This window comes from Lissotriton vulgaris, chromosome 1_1 (genome assembly GCF_964263255.1).
Source record: "Lissotriton vulgaris chromosome 1_1, aLisVul1.2, whole genome shotgun sequence".
In the NCBI taxonomy this organism is placed as follows: domain Eukaryota; kingdom Metazoa; phylum Chordata; class Amphibia; order Caudata; family Salamandridae; genus Lissotriton; species Lissotriton vulgaris.
Window position 1 is genome coordinate 1,668,234,254 of NC_141685.1, and position 18,958 is coordinate 1,668,253,211.

General features: G+C 44.9%; 1 protein-coding gene across 1 annotated transcript in view; it reads left to right on the forward strand.

Annotated features, from left to right (window-relative positions):
- Positions 1–11,389: 11,389 nt before the first annotated feature.
- LOC147751023 (uncharacterized) overlaps positions 11,390–18,958 on the forward strand; it is a 66,372-nt gene continuing 58,803 nt past the window's right edge. Inside the window, exon 1 of the mRNA XM_086932089.1 lies at positions 11,390–11,833. Within this exon, the coding sequence (XP_086788215.1) occupies positions 11,390–11,833 (444 nt within the window). The remainder of the gene's footprint in view (positions 11,834–18,958) is intronic.

The following is an 18,958-nucleotide window of genomic DNA, read 5'->3' on the forward strand; positions in this document are numbered from 1 at the left end:
TGCAGCTTTTTTAATATACGCTAGCGCTGCGTAGCCATATTTAAATATTTGGATGTGATTAGGAAGGCACAGATTACAGGGACTGGGTATGCCTGGGCTCAGTATGATGAGGAGTTCAGGGCTCGGATGGCTTGGGACCCAGAGGCAAAGTGGGGTGAACTAGATGCGGACTTATGGCAGCACACTATGGGGTCATCAGCTGGAGGAAAAACGGTATTCACTGCAAGTGGCTTGCCTTTAATTTATCGGCCCTTTCAAGGGAAGCCCACCCGGGGAGGGGTGGGGTCTGCATCAAGAACACAAGGAGGGTCAGGAGCATGTTGGGAGTTCAATAAGGGCATGTGCACCAGAGAATATTGCAGATTTAAACACGAATGCTCTCAGTGTGGAGATGTGATCAGGTCCCGCTGTCACCCCAGCCAGGACTGTACCCCCCCTAGAATCTTAGCGCTATCTGGGGTGTCACATACAAGCCCTTTCAGCCAAACTCCTCTGATCCGTAACATTGACGGAGCGGTAACCATGACCCGAAGTTCCCCGCCCCTCTCTCTATTCCAGGAGCCAATCAGCGGCCACCATCAACAGGAAGCACTTCGTCTCGACCCCGGAAGTCCCACCCCTGAGGCAGCGACAGAACTAGTGAAAAACGGACGCAACATCGAGAACGCCGTCGGAGTATCGTGGCAGGACACTCAGACTGGCGTAGGAGACGGAGAAGAGGAGCAACCCGAAGAAGACGTGTGGTCGGAGGACTGGTGGAGTCCCTAAGGAGGTGGCTGAAGAGCGGCCGTGGCTCACCGGAGAGCTACGGCGGACCGCGTGAGTACCGTAAACCTCCCCGTGAGCACGCTAGGTGCTCAGTGTACATACTCTGTATAGTTCTCTCCCTCTTAGTCACGTATCACGTAGTTAAAGCACTGTGAATATCGTAAAGCACCCTCACGGTATTTGAGGCAAAGAAAGAGAGTTCTCCCAAATGATTTTAGGTCCAGAGGGGGGAGACAAAAACAAGCAACGTATGCGAAATACCTCTAATTATGACCTATATTGCTTTTTAACAAGGAATAAATCCTAACAATCTTTACACAGGAGAGAATATCAAAGAGGAAAGCTAACACTTGAAAGTATTATCAAAACATATTTTTATTTATTTTTTATATAATTTATATCGATTTGAAAATATTTATGCATCTGCACATTTCATTTTGTCAGTTGGCATATTAGACAGAAATTCACCATCTTACAAAAAACAATTTGTATAATTAGGAAAAGTGCAAGATGAAACAATAAAACTGAAGAAAAAGTGCCCCTAACAATCTATTTGATCCTAACATTCTCGCATACACACTTACATACCATACATACCATAACAATTATTAAAATACATTCCTAACAAACATTGGGCCCAGCATCCACAAATCTGGATATAGTTTGGTCAAATCTACACGGACCAATTTCTAACTGGCAGAACCACTACTTCTAGGTTCTTTATGTAAACTACCAAGTACACCTTTTGGGTCTTTTTGTCTCATTGTGTTTAGTTTGTTTCCCAATGTTTGTTAGGAACATTTATTTAAAATTGTTTGGAGAGGAAAGGGGGGAATGTTATGGAAGGAATTGGTACCGTCTTTGAATAAATGGTTGGAAGGGGGGCAATGTCCTGATGTTTTGCTAATACATTTGGGGGATGATGACCTTTGCGGGGTGAAAGGTGTGGTTTTACTGAGAGCTATAAAGAGGCATTTTGCTCTTTTAAAGGAGAAGTGGGCCGGATGCCATGTCTTATGGACTGAGCTGGTGCCACGTAGGATTTGGAGGGGCGCTCGGAACCCCAGGACAGTTCACAGGGCTCGCAAGAAGGTTAATTTGGAAGTTTCTAGATTTTGCAGGTTTTTAGGTTTTGGCAGAGTTTGTCATAGGGACATTAAGTTTGAATCTGTGGAATTTTTCAGGAGTGATGGGGTTCATTTGTCTTAAATGGGCATGGACCTTTATCTATTGGAGTTGAGAGAAGTCCTTTCTAGATGTCTCAATGTGCAGCATCATTCTAGGGTGTTTTAATTACAGGTTCAGGTACTTTGGTTTTTGCAATCGGTATTAGTCAGACCCAACGTCTTTTTGGGGGGTGGGGGGGGCAGAAAGGGGGGGGCAGTTTTCTCCCCCCCCCCCCCGTCTTTCTGGGTGGCGGGGATTGGTGGAATTTTTGCCAGGGTTGGCGGAGTTGTGGTTTGGATTGTTAAAGTTGGGTCATCAACAGGGATTGTTGGGCAGGTTGATTGTTGGGGCATTTGCAGAGGATGGGCGATCGTAAAGTAGTGAAGGGGCAGGCAGGGGAGTTTTGGTATGAGAAATGCTTAGTTTTATAAGCTGTTGGTTTATGCGTTAATTTATTATATTGTATTTTTGTAATGTTGTAATGCTGGGGTGGGGGCGGGTTTCAAATAACTGTTAGGGGTGCAGGTGGGAATAGGGGTTTGGTAAAGTGTTTATATATTTAGTGAGGCTTAGTTTGTAAGGCATTTGCCGAGGAGTTTATTTTGTTATGTACACCTGTTCCAATAAAGCGGCCTTTTTCACACTCAGAAGTTGTCTGTGGTTTGCTACCCTCCCCCCGCTCTCCCTCCCAATTAGGTATTGTTGCAGGTTGTCAGGAGGGTAGACAAGGATCTCGCCACCCACTTTGGCGATTGACGGAGATCGTGTTGTTGCGCTGTGTTTTTTCTATACAACGAACAAGGATACTTTGTTTCTGTGCATTGTGATTATAACAGCACACAAGGATTGTTTAAAGTTGCTGTGCATAATAACAGTGCTCAGGAGTACTTTGTTTCTTTGACGCTTCTCAGGGAGGAAGTGCGCTACAGAGTGCTCCGTGTGGTGCCCCTTGACTCTACGCTGTGGAGGCGCTTGCGGGGACAGCCTGATGCGGGATTTTGTACAATACCGGGATGTGAATATCTCTCAAGTTATTATAGGTGTTTAGGGTTCGTTTGGGGCGTAGGGACCGAGACTTGGTTTCTCACAAACGTTTGCATTATTTTGATATTTGACATTCGATTATAAAGGCATGAACCTTGGACTTCATGCTTGCAATGGATTGCTGAGATGCTACTTCTGTTCTGATTAATTCCTTTACTGCTTGTGTCTGTGTAAGTCCTTAGGGTGTCCATGCTCACTGCAGTCATTGTGCTTGGTGTCCTTCAATTCTCTGCCTTACTTTCTTTCCATGTCTCTCACTGTAGTAATCCAAGGTGAAAGAAGTGGTTCCAGTCCTGAACTCTCCACACTCGTCCTTAGAACAGTGGAAGAAGACAACAGACCTAGCAGCACTGTTTCTTGTTTTCTCCATTCTCCCATTCCCCGAGGTGTTTTCTCTCTGAGCGGTGTCTTTTGCTACGCTGTGAGGGTTTACTCCAAAGGGAATAAGGGGACCTTACTTCTACCAATCGTCCCCATTGGTTGGCATCTCAAAGGTCAGTGACATTCTTCCTGTCTGGCAGTCCCTGACAGTGGGTGTGTGAGTGGATATGTAGGTAATTGTATGGGGTTGTAAGTGGCTGTGTGACTGGTTTTATGGGTGTGAACCTGGGCGTGTGAGTGTCAGTGTAGGTGAGTGGGTGTCTGTGTTCCTCTATGGATGAGTGAGTGGCTGTATGGGTGAGTGGGTGCATGGGTGAGTGGGTGCATGTCTGAGGGCCTATATGGATGAGTGTCTGCATGTGTGAGTGGCTGTTTCGGGGTTTGAGCTGGTGTGTGAGTGGTTGTATGGATGACTAAGTGGCTGTGTGAGTGGCTTATGGGTTTGTGAGTGGGTGTATGAGTGATTGTGTGAGTCTCTGAATAGATGCATGAGTGTCCTGTGGATGATGTCATCAGTGATATCATCAGTGATGTCACTGAACATGTCTTGAGTGATGTAATATGTGAGGTTATAAGTAGTGCATTGCAGGGGTGTAAGTTATAGTTAGCGCAGATACCTTTAACAGCTGAATTTCACTGGTTTTGTACAAGTGAAATCTGAGCCTAACTATAATGTTCCTGTAACCTTTGCTTTTTGTCCAGGGAATTTTCAAGGTCTTGTAAATTTCACTTCCTAACTATAATGCCCCTATAATATATGTATGCGTGTGTATATATCTATGTATATATTCATATATAGTGTTTATACTTACTTGTAAACATTTTCATGTTAAAGACATGCATGGTGAAGACACATGGGTTGTAATGGACGTGTTGTAAATGCATGTGTGGTAGTGGCATGTGTGGTTCCATCATACAACCCTTCGAAATCAAGAGCATCAGCAAAGTTTATTCATCTGGTTCGGATGGGTACATTGAAAATCGTTCCTTAACTGAATGGATAGTAAATAGAATAGGTATATGTCTAGTCATTGTAGGATCCCTGGTCTTTATATTCCTGCAATGTCATAAATGTACCAACTCTAAACGCGCCCCCCGTTTTGCGAAGTTTTCTATTATATAGTCATTTTCTAGCTTCAGGTTCGCATGTCACCTCTAGTTGTGGATTGTTCTGCAACGGCATCCGTGGGGAATACATCACATTAATCCCTACAATTGCCACCAATCGCAGCCATGTCCAAACAGTGCCGTCCACAGTTTTTAATGATTCAGAAAAGGGGGTGGTGATGAACAGAGTGTCTGAATTAAGCAGACCACTCTTACCCAGTCCAAAGATCAGGGCTTGATCCATCACCGTTTTTCAGCTCACTGCACCATCCCAGCTCAGAACTTGGCTATATGCAAATTAGTCCGACCCTGGCCCAGTCCACAGTTTTTAGGGGCCCGATGTAGGTAAACGCGATTTTCCGATTTCAAAATACCGAGGCGGGCCGATTCGGTATTCTGAAATCGGAAAACGAGATGTAGGGAAAAAAAAACGAATGAATACCGAATCGGTCGGCATCGGTAATGAGAATCGGTACGTTCCGATTCGGCTCGGTCCGAATCGGAAAGTACCGAATCGGCTAACAACGAATCGGAAATTACCGAATCGGCTACCACCGAATCGGATAGTTCCGAATCGGCGAATACCGATTCGGTAAAAGCCGATTCGGTAAAATCCGATTCGGCAATCATAGATTCGTAGCCATGAAAACACACCCATGGCGAAAAAGCCCATAGGAATGCATTGAATGATCCGATTCGGCTTTTACCGATTCGGATAATACCGATTCGGATTTCACCGATTCGGATATTACCGATTCGGTAAAAGCCGATTCGGCAATAGGGGATTCAGCCAATGAGGTGGCTCCCCCTCCCCCACCCAAACAGGGAGTGGCAACCCTGTCAGGTGCAGCTAATTAAGAAGTTTCTGGAAAGCCAGCCTGAGCTCAACACTCACAGTTAGCAGCAGTGGGAGAAGGAGGTTGCCAACTGAACTGGAGAACATGGCAGAGCAGTCAGAAAGCCAGAAGTCCTCCCAGAAGAGGAAGCCCAAGTTCACCACCACCGAACTTCAGGTGCTGGTCGAGGAGGTGGTGAGGGTGCACCGCCAGCTGTTTGGCAAGCTGTCCCTCAACGTGCCAGACAGCACCAAGAGGAGAATCTGGGCCGACATCGCCCAGAAGGTGAATGCTGCGGGTGTCACCCCCAGGTCCATAGAAGAACTGAAAAAGAGATTTTATGATATCCGCAGCCTCACCAAAAGGAAGATGGGTGAGTTCCAGAGGCAGGCTGGACACACTGGAGGAGGCACGAACCCGGCGCCACCCCTCACCGAGCTGGAGGAACTGGTCTCCAGCACCATTGAGAGGGAGAGTGTCGTTGGAATCGGGACCCTGGACAGCTCTGCGAGAGCTACAGCTACAGGTAAGAAGCATGCGCATCATGACACACCCTACCAGACACCTCCCCATTAGACACAATGCATAGGCAAACCCCAGCACTGTACTGTCACCAACATACAAGAGACAAGCATCATGGTACATGTAGTCAGCAGAAGTTAGCTAAATATGGCAGTGCAGAATCACAAGACAGGAAACAGTGTGACACAGTGTAAGGAGATGCAAGGACATGTGGAATGCCATAATTGTACTGACTGTAATACATCGGCACTCAGTTTACAAATGCTTCTTTGTACCTAGGGGCCCCATCAGGCGGAACAACAGTGACAGCAGAGGGAGCAGCACCGTCCGACACTGCAGTCGCAGGGCCGAGCACCAGCCAGGCTGGCCAGGAGGAGGAGGAGGAGGAAGGAGACACCCCAGGGCTAGGTATGGAGGGAGTCCTGGTCATTGACTTCCATGCAGTGCACTCCCCAGTACTGCCCAGCACACCCCCCTTGCAATTCTCCCCAGAGAACTCCCCTGCAAGGGACACCATTCCGCCAACACCAGCTCCTGCCACAACCGTGGCCTTGCCACCTGTTCAACCTGTCCTGGGAGCAGGGGCTCAGGGACCGGCCAGCTTCACACCCCCACCAGTGGCACCCCAGCCCACTCAGCAGGCCGGAAGCAGCAGTGCCCGGCGCCGTGCCATCACCACCACTGCTGCACCAGCACGGGAGGGCAGTGTGTTCCTGGGCCTGGAGGGACAGATGGTTAAAATCCAGAGGCAGCAAGCAAGATCCACTATGGCCTGCCAACGCCAGCTCCTGCAGCACAACATGCAGATGGGGGAGTTGGTCAAGGGATTCCAGGCCGTGGTGGAATCCAACAAGGAGGTGGCAGCAGGGTTAGGCAGGCTAACCACTGCCATCACCCACTCATCTGCCAGACAGGAGGAGCATGAGCTGGTGCGCAGGCGGGATGCCCGGGTGCTGAACCGGGCCATGGGCCGCCTTGCAGCGGCGACGGCACAACTGTGCCATCGCAGCGCCAACCAAGAATCTGTCCTTAGTCAGCATACGGCTGAGCTTACTAGGGGGATGGCCCGGATCACCACTGCCATGGAGGCCATGATAATTTCAAATACCGCCTCCAATCCGGCCCTGGACCTGGGTGATGCTGGGGACAGCAGCAGCCGCAGCAGCCCGGCCAGCGCTGCGTCTGAGCCACGGAGGAGCACCAGGCGCTCCGCTGATGCTGCAGGGCATTCAGAGGGGGCTGAGGGACACCCCAGTGGGTCTGGCAAGCGGGCAAAGAAATAGCCTGGCAAGGGCGGGTGAGGCAACCAGTACCTTGGACTTTATTTTATTTACCATACTCCATTTTTTGTTGCACATCAGTGCTGTAACTGTGGTGCAACACTATTAAAAATTGTTTTTTCCAAGCAACATTTAGCTGTCTTTGCATCTGTACTCAGTCAGAAATAGTTCTCAGTGATCTCCTCACGTCTGTATCTGCCATCACTTGGCGTACACACCCCAGCTGGCTGTGTCAGTGGCACAGCTTCGTCGTCGTCATGGTCCTCGTAGTCAGACAACTCCACCTCAGTGCCCTTCTTCACCGCAAGGTTGTGTAACATTGCACATACAGCTATGATCTTGCAGCAGGTGATGGGGGTATACTGCCTTGCACCTCCACTCTTGTGCAGGCATCTGAATCTACTTTTCCAGATGCCAAAGGTCCGTTCGACAACATTCCTTGTGCGTATGTGGGCCCGGTTATACCTCCTTTGGCTGGGTGTGGAGGGGTTGAGGTAGGGGGTGAGTATGAATGAGCGGAGGGCATATGCACTGTCGCCTGGAAGAGAAAGGGGTCACATTAGACACATGCATACATGTATTCCACCTACCTACTATGTGTTATGGGGGTCTGATGATGTGTCTCACCTAGGAGGTATCCTTCTCCAAATTCGCCAGCCATCAGCCGTGCATATATGCCGCTCTGTTGGAAAATATAGGAGTCATGGGTACTCCCTGGAAATTTTGCTACCAGGTCTGTGATCGTGCACTTTGCATTGCAGATCACCTGCACGTTGATGGTGTGTGTAGACTTGCGATTGCGGTATATGTATTCGGTGTCCGCTGGTGGGCAAATCGGAATGTGCGTGCCATCTATGCAACCGATGATTTGGGGAAATTGTGCCATCTGGTAGAAGTCAGCTTTGGTTTGTAGCAGTTCTGCGTGGGTTGCAGGGAAAGAGATGTATTGGTCCATCCTGTGTATCATGGCGTCAAGGAATGTGTGGAAGAACCTTGACAGGCTGCTCTGGCTCACCCCTCCTGCTGCTGCTACACCACTTTGATAGCTCCCAGACGCTAGCAGGTGTAGGCTGCATAGCACCTGGATGTGCGCAGGGATGGCGTGTGCCCTTGGGGTGTGGTGGTCCAAGAATGGCTTGAGATCCCTGATGAGCTCAAGTATGGTGTCAGCGTCCAGCCTGTATCTCTGTAGTATCTCTGCCTCTGTGAGCATGAACAGGGTTATCCTCTGTCTGTAGACCTGTTCATTTCTTAGCCATTCCCTCTGTCCTTCCTGCTGTAGCCGTAGCCGCCTCGCAATGACATAGAAAGCTGCCATCCTGCAAGTTGCAATGCATTTTGGGACTGTTTATATGGGTTGGAGTTGGTTACCACCTGATTGCAATCCATGGTAAATACCGAGTGAATTCTACCGATTTTGAGCCGATTTCGGTGTTTCTGTGCCTCCCTACATCTCCCCAACTGTCGGAATCGGGGAATTTCCCGATCGGCGATTCCTACGATTCGGCATGTTTTCCGATTCGGCTCATGTCCGAATCGGTCTTTCTACCGAATCGGTACAAGGACCGAATCGGTGAATTTCCGATTCGGTGTCACTAACGATTCGGTACATGGACCGAATCGGTGATTTTCCGATTCGGTGTCAGTAACGAATCGGTACATGGACCGAATCGGTGATTTTCCGATTCGGTGTCACTAACGATTCGGTACATGGACCGAATCGGTGAATTTCCGATTCGGTGTCACTAACGATTCGGTACATGGACCGAATCGGTCTTTGCATCCGATTCGGTGTTTTTCCGATTCGTTACATATCCGATTTTCGGTATGTACGTATCGGATTCTTTCCCATTCGGTACTCATTCCGATTCGGTTTTCACTCCGATTCTTTATGTTTTTCGTTCCCTACATCTCGATGGCTGTTTACCGATCGGTAAGGGCAAAAAATCGGTATTTTCGGCCGTTACCGATCGGTAACGCCCTACCTACATCGGGCCCTAGGTCTCTTTTGAATCTAGTGTTTTTTGTTGTTATGAATGTTGATGAGTGTCATGGGACAGTGAAATCCAGTGAAATAGGGGTTTAGCTGGTTTTAAGAGTGTAACAAAAACCGCCTCATGCATCATCTGCGGTAGGCACCCCTCAGCCAGCCCCTCCTCAAAGCCCTTCAATAGTACAGGTGCAAGCTCGTCCATATATTCTTTGTGGAATTCACATGTTAGACCATCACTAACAGTTGCCTTGTTGTTTTTCAACTTCCTGCTTGCCCCACATACCACTGAGAGGGTAAGCAATGAGCACAAGGATTCCCATTCAGCGCTCTCCACCCATGCCAGAGTGGCCTTTTCTAAATACCGATTAATGTCTGCCACCCTATGGATCTCTACTGATTCATACAGGTTGTTATAGTATTTTGTGAAATAATCCTACATAATTGCCCCTCGCAGGTACTTAATTGTGCTATCGTCAGCCTCTATTGAGACCACAGTCTACACCGCCCATCGCAGTCTCAGAAGTTTTGCAAGCGAGTGTCCTGGCTATCACCCTCGCCATATGATCTTGCTACGGCGCATTTGCTAAGGAAATGTATGTCTCTGTCTGTTTTTTTCTCTGTAATTTCATATGAATACTAAGCAACGTTTCTGTGGTGCCCTGCTCACAGTGTAGGGACATTCGATGTTTGAGTTCAGCCTCAAATTTAGCTTGGGAATTACAGACTGCTTTGGGTATGCCATGTCCTAAGCATTCACTTCCCTCATAGCACTGTTTTAAATATCCCCCAGAGTCCTTCATAAGTATCTACTGAGCCAGTATTTGTCTTAAAGTATTGAGTAATGTCTTGTCTACTCTCCTCGAAGGCATTATCTAGCAGCATAGTAGAATGGGGCACCACAGTTTGTGTATCTGTACAGGTATAATCAGTGTTAGTGTTATGGGGAATGGTCCAAAATGCATTGACACAAGGTGTTGGCGTCCGTTGTACAGCTAACCATGTCTCTCCATGATGAGGTCATGTTGTTGTAGGATAGTGTGCAGTGTCTTCTAATCCCTCCAGTGGATTCTGTCCCTATCTCCTATGGTATCCAGAGAAAGGTGCAATGTCACATTGTGATCTCTGGCCCATATCAAGACTGTAGATTTCATTTTTTAGGCTTTGGTAATGATTGACATAAAAAATATGGGATCATTGCGGTTTAAGCCATATGAGTGGATGAGAAACACATTGGACATATAATGTTGCACCTGTAAGATTATATATGGCCTTTGGGGAAACATCGTTTACAAAGCGGTGTTTACACCTTAGTACCTTTACAACAATGCCATTACAACGCAAGTCGTTACTACGACTTTCGCTGGATGGCGCTGTTGGATAAGGAATATTGTAATTTTATATTCCAACACCTTCCCTACTGTTACGTGGGCTGGTGTTGGAATATAAAATTATAATAATCCTCAATCCGCGCACACCAACGCAAGTCGTTGTAACGGCTTGCGTTGTAATGGCAGCGTTGTAAAGTATCGCGACCTAAAAGATCGCGTTGTACTGACGTACATCCGTATTCAGAGAATGGGGCAAAATCTCTAGGAGCTTGGCAATATTGAGCTCATGGTAGCACACAAGATCCGCCTCCTGAAGGCGTAATATATGTACTGCATTACGAGATGTGTAGTATCTGGTGTTTTTCTTAGGATTGTTCAGTCCACTAATATTCCTGGTGAAAGGCTTAATTTTCCCACTAACTGTATCCTGCATTTGCTGCCTGCCACACCAGTATGTATGGGAGGAGCCCGCTCCCTGCCTCTAAGTGTGCATACAGGGACCACTTAAGTAAATTACTTTCAGTGTTGACCATAAAATCCCTATCTCCGCCCCCTCCATTTTCAGTGGATTGTCCTATTCCCCAAAACCCAATTTACGAGGAATAGCAACATATTATTCGAAGGTGCCCCATATCAACCACAAAACAATGGTGTTAAGCAAATGGGAGGCAGCCTGAAAAATAAGGTATCATTAATGCCCATTTTCGAAGATATTAGCAAGAGTGGGGATCCACCTGCTGGCCCATCCTCTCAACTGGTCGAACGATGGCCATAGGCAAATCAGTCTGACCCTGTGCCTCATGGGAACAGTCCAGCCCGAACTGCCAAGCCATGCCTTCCCTGGACCGGAAACAAGCTTCCGAGGACCGGTGCTCATGGCACCTTTGATCGGGACGCTCTTACCAGTCTGTCGCCCCCTCCCTTTTCTGGTACTAAAGTAGTCCCAAAACTATATAGTGTAGCATGGTGGCAGGGACCAACACTAATTGGTGGTCTGTTAACAATGACCCCTCCAGTGACCACTCCTCTCTTTCGTCGTATCAGGAAACATGGGGAGCAAAGTCAGAGGCATGGTGGAGGCAAGTTCAAGAAACTGACGAGAACTGTTCCTTTAAGGACTCCGAGGAGGAGAACTACACACCCCATTCTGACGCGCTGTTTTATCAAGCAAGCCCATTGGAGGAATCGTACACACCCCCATCTAACGCGGTGAAAAGGGAGGAAGCCAAGGGGGAGGCGTGTCTCGACACCTGGAGGAAGAGAGGAGAGCGAAGGGAGACCGCAGAGGACGGAGAAGGAGTCACAGAAGAAACCTCAGACGACCGGAGAAAAGGAGTAGCTGTGCCTGGAGGCCACCGTTCTCAAGCACCACCCAGCCATACCCACAGAGGAGTGTGGCTCACACAGGTGCATGAGCGGGTAGCAGGGTGGCTTGGACGGCGTGGAAACGCTGTGTAAATAGTGTAAACTATCCCCAACCTCTTTCCTTCCCTTTTCCAACCCCCAACCCGCTCCCTCCGTCCCTCCCTACCAAACGAACCTTCACTTACCCTACACCAAAAGAAGTTTAACTACGAGCATTAAGAGGCACCGTGTCCTCACTTCCCGACGGGTCCTAAGGGATATAGCAGGTTTGCAGACTTGAGTCTAAAAGCCTTTCTTTCTCTCCCCGCATGTGGCGTTGGGACCCGGCCCGAGACAAGAGCCTGGAACACCCCGAAGAAAAAAGAAGGCGGACCAGTCCTCACCGATTTCGTGCCCTTGCGGATACTTTGAACCCGGCCACTTTAGCACGTGAAAGACAGACTCAAAGGAAGAAAAAAACGTTTATAAAAATAAAACCCCATTTACCTGGTCCCGCTTTGTGTGTCCCTCCTTCTGAACCGTATTCAGGTGTGGGTCACGCACTCCTCTATGTGAATAGGTTGAATAGTCTGTGGTGTGCCTCAAAGATATCACCCCCTGACGAGAAGGTGTGGTAATCAGAAACGTGGTTGGTGGCACCTAGGATAAGCGCCAACTCTCTGAGCACAACCTCTGTGAAACGAGATCCGTTTCTGTGTCAAATGCTTTGAATGCCAAAATATAGTTAAATCAACATTGTAACCAGTTCCTTCATGTTTTATTCACATGAGTTTCTCATCATAATTCATGGAGTTTCATTTCAATAGCTCATGTCTGAAATCCACTTTAGTGTATGCATTATGACATCATTTCCCAATGCATTTCGGACAAGATAGTCCTTCATCAGGGGAATCCTGAAAAACAATAATCCAATCTAAGTACGATCCACCGAGATGAAATCAAACAAATAAATACATATCGTCACATCCATTAGTAAGTCAAACGATTAATCAGTTAAAGTTGAAAATATAACAGAGATAAATAGTACCCGAAAATGTGCTTCCCCAAAGATATATAAATGAGCGATAGAATTGCAGGTTGCCTGACAAGTAAAGCGAGCCCAGTGTCGTAACAAAAAGAGTGCCAAAGAATTAAATGGTGATAGTTCGTGTCCAAACCACGTGTAAAGCGTAACCACATATAATAACCAAAATCAAACTAAGTCATGCGAGTTTCGCGGTGCATGGAACTTACAGAAAAAGTGGAGCAAGATCACGCGTCTCACTCGTGCGCCCTTCGCCGCTGAATGCAAGCAATGTGTTCCGTATATACGGAAGTGAATTGAATAAAGCAGAAAGCATAGAAAGAGGACTTTCCAAATGGCGGCCATCTTGTAGTGGTAACAAAACATAGTAAAGAGGGACCCTCAAACCAATTTAGTGAACAGTGCATGATAATCACGTATCGAGCATAAAATAACAATTATGTCCATAGTGCGAATTAAAATAAATGAAATAAAGCATTTCAGTTAGATACTTAAACTGATATAATCAATGAAACAAAAAATGTTCTTATAAGCATAGCTTCTCTACAGATAACATGTGAATTCCATCCGGTCATTAAGACCGGACGGTTTCATGGATTGAAGATATTTTATCCAGTGGTTTTCACGCTGCAATGAAAAGTTATTATTGTCTCTGTCATCACGCTTAGTCATCATGCAGCTTATGCACTTCACTTTATATCAGAGTTATTTTTCCTGGGAAGATCAATTTTATGCACAGTTGTCCGATGTAATTGATTTAGATTTCTATTCTGACAGATCTGAGCAGGGTAAACTACCATTATAGCTTCCTTTTCATAAAACAGATTGATCTTGGCCTGATAAACAATATATCCCAATTCCGTTTCTGGTCTGCCGAGCCTTCCTTCCTTCTCCTTCCTAGATTTTTTGGGGAAAAATATTCATTTTTATAGAGTAGAAAAAATTAATTTAGAAATGGGTGAAAAGGGTAACCTGATCCTCACACTCCACCTTATTTAGATGCACAGAATGAAGCATGCTGATATTTTTAAAACTTGATGAGGTTGTTTATTTCTGTGCAGTGAATAAAGTAGCTCTCCCTAGACAGTCTGCTCCACTTACACACAGCTGAGGAAGCAACAAAGAAGGCAAGATTGAGAAGTAGGTAGAAAGGGCACGGCTTGGCCCTGGGGTTTTGCACAACTACCTGCGGGTTAGACCATGGGTTCAGTTAGATCTTTGGTGCTTTCAAACATTTTCCCAGGGGCCACAAAGTATGGTCTGTGGTGTGACCAAGGACTGCATTTATGCCAGTGGGAGAAAAGTAGAGTTGTTGAGGTAAGGTGGGTGTTGGGGATACAAAGCATGTACATGGTGTGGTCAGTGAGTCAAGGGGTTGTTTTGAGGGCTTCATTCCAAACTGCCCTCTAAATTAATACTCTAGTCTCTAGAACAGTAATAGATTGGACAATACTGTGTTATTCAGTATATGAATTGTTGTCCCTCTACTGCACCTTGGGGTAAGCCTTCTCTACTTGTTATCACTACCTTGGGAGAGTCAAGTGTAAAAAAGAGTAACTTCATTATTGAATTGGGATAAAATATCATTGCTCAATATGAAACCAGAAAACCTACAATCAATCCCGGCTTCCCAACTTGACCAAATTATGTGATCCTAGGTAATTGTTTTATTTCACTTTGCCTCCCTTTTCTTTGTTATCACATGTAAGCCCAGCTTGAAATATATGTTTACAGGGTAGGCAGTGTACAAAACCTTCTCTTGTGTTTGATTTAATAAACTTTAATTTTGCCCATGTATATTTAAATCCCAGGACAACCAGAAGCTTTGACGTGACAACTGACTTGCCTCTTAGTTCCCTATTGGCATTATTGTCAGATTGTCTCTATGTTCATTTTTAAAAGCTATCGCTTTTAAAAAATACTGCTCAATGCACTGATATAATTTGATGCCCTAAGGCGAAAAGCTTCCATATGTTAATGAAATAAAATGTTTGGACTGTCATTTTTATACTCGTATGTTGCAAGATGTTTAAAAAATTAATGTGTGCCTAAAGTCAATCGATGCAGGATACCTTATTTGTTTCTTTTTTTCTGCCTCAGTTATCTTGTAAATAAAGTCTAGCTCTTTTATTTAACATATTTCTGAAAGTTAGTGCTCTCTTAAGTAAACAGCAGCCCAGTGCAGTCATTCAGCATGGGGATGCATGTGAAGATCAGTAAGACTGAAAGCGCCCCTCCTTTCACTATCACTGAGATAGATCAATTAAAACCAACTACATATCACATGCCTAAAGGCACTCTAACGTGGTGGAATAAGTGTGCACAGATTCGATTCAGGGCTTAACCCCCGAACCAGCCAAAGATCACAATTGAGGCTCGCACATTTAAAAAGGAAACAGACTGGTCGAATGGATGCCAGCAGAAGAGATTCATATGAAACTTAGCAGGAGGGACTATAAGGTGGGGGGGATGTCCTTGTGTGGTGGGATCTGGGTGACAGGTTCTTGGCCCTGGATTCTGCTCCGAACATTGGTGACAGTGATGGCACTAAATAGTAGCCATTTGCTGGGTGGGATCCCCGAGTCAGGGAAGGAGGGAGTGTATCTGACTCGTTCTGTTGTGCGCCTGTTGTTCCCTCCTTGGGCAATGAATGAGATTGACTACAACGCTGTTCCCTTAGTACACTGTGTTTACTGTTATTCCCGCTGTAAAGTTGATTTATAATAAAATGGAAAATAAATGTTTAAAAAAAAGAAAAGGCTTAACCCACAGGAACAGTACAACAATCACCTAAGCCACAGCAGTAAATATTATGTACACTTACAGGCTGAAGTTGAGTCTAGGAGACCCTTTCCCTGGCTACTGTGGTTGCCAGGCCAGGAAGGATGATGCCATCTTTTCTACACTTGAGCATCACAATCTGCAACCATGGCAACGAATGAAGCCTAGGCATTATTTCCGCAGCACATAAGCTCTTTTGGCCTTTATGATGGAGTTCCTATTGAAGTGACTGTGTTTGCCTGTGGGCAACCCATCCTTACATGTTGTGAACATGAATGACCATGAAGCGCACGACATGCCGCTGCTAGACTATGAGGACAATGAGTGCACCTGGGAGCGTACCGATTCCTGTGCCGTCGTGGGACACATCCTATTTGTGTACATTATGCTGATTATTACTGTGACCTTCATCTACAGGACATATCGTATGGTAGGCCTCTCCGGCTCCTCTGCACCTAGATGGCAGAGGTGGAAGGGTTTGGATAATTTGATATTCAATTAAAACAATTGTTATAGCGGCAAAATATTAAAGGGTAACGGTGCGGTGCTTTGAGCTTGTATGAGATAGACTCGTGAGTAACAAAAAAAATCTATTTAATGCATTTTGTATTCAAAACAGCATACTTAATCTGTTCCTTTTCACAGTCTGTTTATTGAAAGAACAATAATATACTAGTTATTTGAAGTTCTAGAAATTGTTCTGTGATAGAGGTATTAAATATGCAGATCCAAGCCTACAATTGAACGTGCACATCATATATAACACATATGGAAAGCTTAACAGTATCACCTTTCAGCTTCTACCCTTCAGATATACAAGCTTTTTTAAAAAATCAAGGATTAAACGAAAAAAGCCTTAAAAGCACGAAAATTATAGATTGTAGGCCCCAAGGATTAGACGGATTTTGAATACACTGGATGGCAAAAGCTTTTGTAAGAACTACTGAAACAGATCCAAGACAGTATGTGGCCAGGGTTTGGCATGGCAGGTCTTGTGGCATAGCTGCCAGGGCATCCGAGTTGCATTGGGAAATAGTTCCAAACGTTTTGGAAGCTGTGTTTTTGGCAAACGTACACAAGGAAACTTATGATTTAAACTAGATCATGAGCTTTCAAAGCTTGCCTTGATTTGCGAGGAATAAAGCAAGTGGCCTACAATGAAGTTTTTATTTTATTTTATTTTTTTACTTATTGCAATACAGATATTTTCTTCCTTAGTTTCTGAATGAAAGCTAGGGAGTGGTCTCCTGACCGGAACCTTTCAAAATGCAGTCTTTTGTGTACACTCTTTAATTTGCAGCTCATGCACTGTGTGCAGATCATAGTTTCTTATAAGACTACTGCATGTTTTATTCTGCACACACTACTTTGATTTTAGGTATTTCTTGGGTCTCTTCTTTTTGGTTGATTATCTTTAATAATATTTTGTCTATTGGGGGATTGGATTGCGCGTCATCTATTCGATGTATATCAGTTTTGTATCTACCTAAACCTTTCCACATGTGTGACACAGCAATGTTTGTCACCCTTGACATTTGTTTTGTAAGAGTTGGAATGAGTGTTGGGACACTCCATTTTGGCGGATTGTTTGCTCCAATATTGTTAGAAAAATATTGCATGACAGAAATATCCTGCCTTAAATGTCGTTGACAAAATGATTGTCTCGTTTGGTGGTGTTTCATGACCTATTAGCAACTCCAAAGGGGCAATGTGTTTGTTAATTATATTTAGGGCATGATATTTCTGTCAGAAGATTTGTTGGTTACAGTATTCTGGTACGGTACCGTCTGGTATGGTACCAAATTTCATCTAAATAATTGTTTTACTGGATTTTTGTTGTGGTTCTCAAGGTATTCTGTATGAGTAGCCGTTGCATGAGTAGGCATTTTCTTTAAATAATTACTAGATGCAGAGGTTTTGGTCACCCTATGAAGAAACATTCTGCCCTACACCAAATCTGTCTTCCTCATCTGATAGTTCGGGCGGTATATTTGGTAAGTTTCCTTTAATTAGAATTTCTAGCTTGTGTTTAGAGTCTAGGGTATGTGGAATGTTGTTATGTACCCAGTTTTTATATGATGTAATGGAACCTTAGCGGCAAATGGAGAGGAAGCTGTTCACGGTATGCCTGGCTATTACTAACCCTGGGCGGGTAACTCCACTCCGTCAGCACAATTTGTGGATTTTTGCCTACTCTGCACTCTGTTGCGAACGTGGAGTTTAGGCAAAACTCCCCTCTGTGGCGGAGCGGAGTTAGCCAGCCCCTCCACCCTCCCAAATTAATTAAAAACTAAAAACAGAAGGCACTTACCTGCATCGCTGCCTCCCCCCCTGCCTGGCTGCTCTCCTAACTGATCCTCGCCGTCCTTCTGTGAAAAAACCCTATGTTGTACATCTTGCGCATGTAGAGAAAGAGTTAAATAGAGTAGGGGGTCAAAACTACTATTCCCTCTCCAGTGAGTGAAACAGTAGGGAAAGTGTTGGATAGCGGAGGGGGTCAAAATTACTATTACCACTACAGTGAGTGCAACAGTAGGGAAAGTGTTGGATAGCGGAGGGGTCAAAATCACTATTCCCACTCCAGTGAGTGCAATAGTAGGGAAAGTGTTGGATAGTGGAACTGTAAAAATTACTATACCCACTGCAATGAGTGCAACAGTAAGGATTAATTAATTAATAAACTATTAATTTAAATATATTTTATAATTTTAGAATTATATGAAACTGTACAAACATATAGATAATATATATATATATATATATATATATATATATATATATATATATATATATATATATATATATATAACCAATAACATAAAATATATTTTAAAAAACATTCTATTATAAATTAAAACATTAAGCTGTATAAAAATATTTCAACTTAAATTTCCCAATACAGTCAGTGCAACAGTAGGGAAATTGTTGGATAGCGGCGGGGTAAAAGTGATTATTCCCACTCCAAATGGAGCAACAGTAGGGAAAGTGTTGGATACCGGAGGGGTAAAGTTTACTAATCCAATTCCAAGGAATACAGCAGTAGGGAAAGTGTTGGATAGCGGATGGGTCAAAATTACTTTTCACAGCGCACGCACCTAAGGAGGCGTGAATCACTTTTCTGAGGTATTTAATTATTGACAGAACAAACAAGGATGTATGCAGCCTGAATAACCAACTGAGTTATTTTAAGGTAAAACACATATTTTGGCATATAAAAAAGAAAATAACGTTGAGAGCATGTTGTCTAATGAAGTGATCTGTTGCACTGGGGTGGCGAAGTGGCGTTATGACCAATATATTGCTATTTTGCACACTGTACTTTGCACTGAACCTTTTAAAAAACAGTTAGGAAAGTAATTTTT